This window comes from Pristis pectinata, chromosome 12 (assembly GCF_009764475.1).
Source record: "Pristis pectinata isolate sPriPec2 chromosome 12, sPriPec2.1.pri, whole genome shotgun sequence".
NCBI classification, from domain to species: Eukaryota; Metazoa; Chordata; class Chondrichthyes; order Rhinopristiformes; family Pristidae; genus Pristis; species Pristis pectinata.
In genome coordinates this window covers 55,261,892-55,267,473 of record NC_067416.1, presented here as the reverse complement: position 1 = coordinate 55,267,473, position 5,582 = coordinate 55,261,892, and the positions used below count along the sequence as shown (strand labels likewise).

The following is a 5,582-nucleotide window of genomic DNA, read 5'->3' as shown; positions in this document are numbered from 1 at the left end:
CGCTTCTGATTGAATTTCCCTCTATTTCCAAAAGCAGGGGTCTACTGAGTGCCTAACGAACCCGCGGAGTTCATTGCTGATTAAAGGTAAACTAACCTATCCTTTTATCGAGAAGTTCTGACAAAACTGTTAGAGCAATTTCACCTGAAATTTATTCATTCTTTCCTGTTAAATGGTTTTGATCCAACGATGACACACGCCGTCCTCACTTCGAAAAATATAAGCCATCCCTTCATTGCAACTTGGTCTAATTTCGGAACTTCCTTAAGGGCAGCAGCTTGGGAGTATCTTCACCGGAGGAACACGGGAGTTCAAGAAGGCGGCACAATGCCATTTTCTCAAGAACAACCATGAATGGCTGGCCTGCCTCGCAGTGTCCATATTCAGAAAAGAATAAATCCAAAGAAGAACTGAGAATCTGTGTCAAATTACAAGAGACTGACAAAAACGGTAGAATCTTTTAAGATTTGGTAGGTAAGATTCAACAAAGATAAAAGTGTGCTGTGCATGTTGGCAGTTAGAATAGAAAGTTGAAGAATAACTTGAAGATGTGAGTCTGGATGTTGTAGACGGACAAAGGGATCTTCATCACAAATGCAGCTTTCACAGAAAGGAGCCTCACAGGTCAGCAAAGTCACAAGGGAAACAATAGAGGCACTGAAGCGAACTACCGGAGAAGTATCTTGCGTTTTCTATGAGTGTGTACGAGTGTGGATAGAGGTGTGCATGGGTGCTCACCCAGGCATGTCTACTGATTGACTGCTACAGAGCCTTGTCTCCAACACTCAGGAACATCGTATTCGCACCAAGAACTCACTCTGTAAAATCGTCGTGGCAGCTCCCCTATGCGAGCAACCTGTTGTTAAAAGAAATCAGTGAAGGAAACCTTCCTTCTCTCAGGACTGAAACTAATTGTTCTTTGACCCCTGGAAGCTACCTCAGAAGAAGTTAATGAAAAAAAACACATTTACCAAGAGAGGAATCCCTTGGTAAAATAAATAACACGGAATGCAGTAAATGTTAGCAGCCTGAACAGAACATTTTTGGTAAATTGACACGTTATATTCATTTGCCTTCCAGTTTGAATTTATAATCATTAATTAGGTGGTTTTATTTACATAACTTAATAGTGCCTGATAGAAGAATAGAAGACATCAGGGTCGATGGCAGGAACCATAGGACCTCCCATAGTGTCTCAGACAAGGGGGTACAGGACTATGGGTCTAGGTTCAGAGGATTAGATTCGATTCGAAGAGGACTTTTATCATACAATGGTTGGAACCCCGAAGGCACTGTCTGAGCAGTGCCGGGTAGTCCTAGATCATTTAAAATATTTCACGACGAGCAGCTGATTTGTAAAGGCAAGTAAAGCTACGCACCAGGTGCTGGTAAGTGGGTTAAACTTACGTCATGGTCGGATCTTACGTGTAGGGCCAAACGCCCTGAACTATTTTATGTATGACTCAATGAAAAATTTATTTTATTTTATTCTCCCTTTTCCTCGTGCCAGTTTCGAACTTTCAATGAAGTCACTGGTCATTGAGACCATGCGGCCTCCCATTGGGAGAGCACTGAGTTCCCGTGGCCAAACTCTCTGCAGCGCAGTCGAAACCTGTCGCTCTATTTTAAGCGCACGAATGAACTGGACATCACTGCGAGATGGCCGAGAGATTGGTAAGGAAAATGGGCGACTAAATGTCACACAGACGTTGGCATGCTTCGGCGCCAACCATAAAATTTTAGTGTTACTTAAATATTGAGAAAACCCAATGTCAGGCAGCAGAACAACTGCGTGATGTAGCATTATCAGTGATGCATTCAAATGAAAAATACACTGACACAGGACCCAGTGTTCTTCAGTCACTGAGAGGACCAATTGTAAGTGACATCAGTAAAGGGTTTCATACAAATTAGGTGCATTTTTTTGGAATTTAACCAAAGAAAGTATGAAGTAGCATAAACTGAAACAAGGTCTGTTTGTGATGCCAGATGACTCGATCAAACGAAATAGTTTCCCATCAGGCCGTAACAATGCAGAAACAAATATTGATATGGGGTGTTCTAGAAACTAGCCCAAACACCAGAAAAGAATCGAGTTAACAAGGCACACCGCGTCCGTCGGATTGAAAAAGACATTTAGTTTGTAAGCTGATCTAAATAATCAGTTGGTCGGCTGAAGCAGAAACCGTAAGAGTGTGACCGTAAAAAAGAGGGCTAAGGAATCGTTACACGACCTGGTATTTTACAAATGCCTGCAGCAATTGCTATAAGGGCTCTTCCACCCTCTTTGAGATTCCATAAAGACGAGAGTCCGATACTCCCTCAATTGTCTTCACTGGATACTCACTCGATTCAAGACAAATTAACAGCGACTTCCTGACAAGCAGCATCTTCTTCTTTTCAAACGATTAAACAGGAAAAACTAACGGGAACTTTGTATAATATTACAACGTAAATTTAATAGAGATTTCAACATTGGATTTCTGCGACAAATCTGCAAGCATTAGGTAGAGTTCTCATCCTTCCCAACTATCTACCATTCGTGGTATATCTGGCAATAAAATAGAAATAAAACACTGTTCCAATGACAATTAGCTTCATCGTCCCTTATATGATCGGAATCTGAGGCACTCATGTCTAATATTTGAAGAGATGGCGAATAAATTTCAAGGGGTGCATCACCACACCCTTCAGCTGCTCCCTGAATTTAGTCTGTGTCCCCGCATAGATACACGTGTTGGTGCAGCAACCGAGAAGATCCAACATGTTTCCGCTTTCTTGAAGGATAAACTTTGGGTCGGTGGAATTGGAACTGTTTGCATAACTTTTGCTGGAAAATTGCACAAACAGAAAATTCACTACATACGTCAAGCGCAAGAACAGAAAACTGCCCGAGATGGCAAACAGTAAAATAATGGACTTTCTCCTGCTCTCCATCTCGGGGTCACTCTGTTTGTCTCCGTTACTTCGGGAACGCAGCCGCCTGCGGGCTCCACTGGCCGCGAGAATGTGTCTGACCGTCAGAACATTGAGGAGCAGTATCAGGAGGAACGGGATACATGGGTTAATCACATAGAGATGCCAGTCATATATCTTCCATGCAACTGAGGAATAATAGATCTTTTTAACTCTGCAGTACCAGGGCACGTTATCTAAGACATATATCGGTTCATAAGTAAAGTAAAGGGGTATATTTTTACAACAGCCGATTACACAAACTGTTCCAATAAAAACGTCCGCGGTTTTCTCGGTGCAATATCTGAGCTTCAGCTGTTGACAGCAAATGGCGATGAACCGATCGAAGGTAAAAGCGACCGTCAACCAAACAGAAGTGTCTTTGCAAACCCAGCTAAAGACAATAAAGAGACTGCAGGCCGGAGTTGTGGACAGGAAACTAACGGGGACATAAATAGGCCGAAGTCTGGTAAATACTACAGCCGTGATGATGACCAGGAAATCCGTCACGGCCATGGACACCAGGTAGCGAGTGATGCATTTGGAAAGGCCGCACCTTCCGCGAGACAGAATCACAATAGTCACCAAGTTCGCTGTAGGAAAGAGGAAGATACACGGAGATTAGTTTTCAGACTTCCTGCTACGTCAGCAGTTTTTCGGAAGGTTGGGATGAATTTCAATTCTGTGAAAATTGATTCAGCGACGGAAAGTGATATTTGTACCGTTAGGTACTTCTTTACCTCTGTGATTATCATCCAGCATGCAGGTCCATATCTCAATGCAAATTAAATTATTTTTGCACCTGTTACATTATCATGTACATCAAAACAAATGAACACATTAAAATGACTAGAAATCATACTGAGTGGGAGAAGAACTAAAGGAGAAGAAACACCGTGGAAAATTACACAAGATAAATCAGGGAATAACAAACAATAGTGACGATAATGAAGCAAGTAGCGAGTGACACAGAAACAGAAGAGGAAAGGAAGCACCAATGACATTCAATCAGTTCATATTCTCAGCAGTTGAAACAGGTTAAAGAGGATCAGAAACGATATTGATTACTGGACAGGAGATGTTAAAGCTGCCGAGGTGGTCTCACAAAGAAAAAAATAAAATTGGCAGATTCACCGATTTTTTTCTGCTGGTGTTTTCGAGATGTACATTGGTTTTGAAGCGAGGAGCGGTTCCATTGAAAATGTAATGGGTCCACACGTTATTTTATTCAAAGAAGCAGGCAGGCGTCAGATTAACATCACATTGGAAAAGATGCAGGTCAGACGGTATTGTACTCGGCCATGTATTAGTAACATGGACGGATGCAAAGGGTTCATTTACTGAGATAGAGATCCAACGGATAACCATCGAAACCAAGACGATCATTTCCGTGGCTTAACGAAACAAAAATAAAATTCATGTTTATGACGAGAGTGTCAGTAAGCTGCATAAAATCGCACAATACCGGTAATAATACATGCGCACATTTTTTTTGACAACACCTTCGACATTTAACGCTAAAATGTGGCGGAATGATGTGTGCATCTGTTTCATAAGCATTCGTCGGAGAAAATATCCCCATTCATGTGTTTCATAATACGGAGGTATGATATAGTAATTGGCAGTGTAATCCAAATGAAAAATATCCATATACTGCAAGCACCAAATTCTGGAAATGCCACTGATGTGCATCGACTGAGAAATAAAACAGATACAAGAATTGATAGAAAAAAGAATAATAACAGATAATAACAAACCTTGACACGGATTTCGTTGCAGTGGCGGAATTCGTGTCAGTACATAATTGGAAGAAGTTCAATTTTCGAAGCTGCCTTCGCCCTCTCCCGCCCAAAACCGTGAACGGTTTTAAAGTGAATCAGGTGAGAGTAAAGTCAATGATCATGCAGAATGATCCATGAATCAACATGGAGTTAAGTTCACCATTATTGAAAAAAAATGTACAGCTATATTGAGAACAACGATTAGACATGGACAATTTTGGATGCGACTTGAAAACACAAAAGCATGTGGTTGAACAAACTCTTTTGGAGAACGTGAACAATTTCATAAACCCTTTCCCTGTGTTGGGAAACTTTATGTCATGAAGACACGGGGACGAACAAACGGCAGTAATTTAATGCGTCGGTTTGCAATGTACATTTGTTGAAACGGAATATCAAAGATCACAACGTGCAACAAACTGTTCAGATATCGCACCGTTGGTTGTCCACATTAATCCTGTTCTCTAAACTTTACCTGGAACACCTAAAACCGCAAGAATAGAATAGTAGGTAGCAAAGATCGGCCCATTTCCAGGAGCGTGCATTTTCCGTAAACGACTGAATATCCAATGTATCCACGTGGCGTTGAGCTGTAGCCTCTGAAATAAGTACTGGCACAGTCCTCCTTGTTAATCTCTGGAGCGATAATTAGCTTGCATCACCGGTGCGGCAGATAATGTTTTTGACAAACAAATTGAGGCATTCATTTTCATTTATAGATTAATTAACCCAACATAATGCGCTGAGTCTGCTGAAGTTCTGTTTTCAGACCAAAGTGAAGTTACACGTTGGGTAAAATGGCACGACTGAAAGTGATATGATAAGATATTAAAATACAAATTAATG

General features: G+C 41.3%; 1 protein-coding gene across 1 annotated transcript; it reads right to left on the bottom strand.

Annotated features, from left to right (window-relative positions):
• Positions 1–2,637: 2,637 nt before the first annotated feature.
• On the bottom strand, positions 2,638–5,281 carry LOC127576484 (probable G-protein coupled receptor 139). Its single transcript, XM_052026967.1, has 2 exons — positions 5,212–5,281; positions 2,638–3,548 (listed from the first exon to the last, which is right to left on the bottom strand). The coding sequence occupies exons 1-2, from the start codon at positions 5,279–5,281 to the stop codon at positions 2,638–2,640; spliced, it is 981 nt and encodes a 326-aa protein (XP_051882927.1).
• Positions 5,282–5,582: the final 301 nt, after the last annotated feature.

Bases quoted from the DNA above. Each gene is read 5' to 3' on its own strand.
- LOC127576484 (XM_052026967.1), bottom strand. From the start codon at position 5,281: ATGCACGCTCCTGGAAATGGGCCGATCTTTGCTACCTACTATTCTATT. The intron at 3,549-5,211 runs GTAAAGTTTAGA...TCTTTCCTACAG, and splicing joins TGCGGTTTTAGGTGTTCCAG to CGAACTTGGTGACTATTGTG.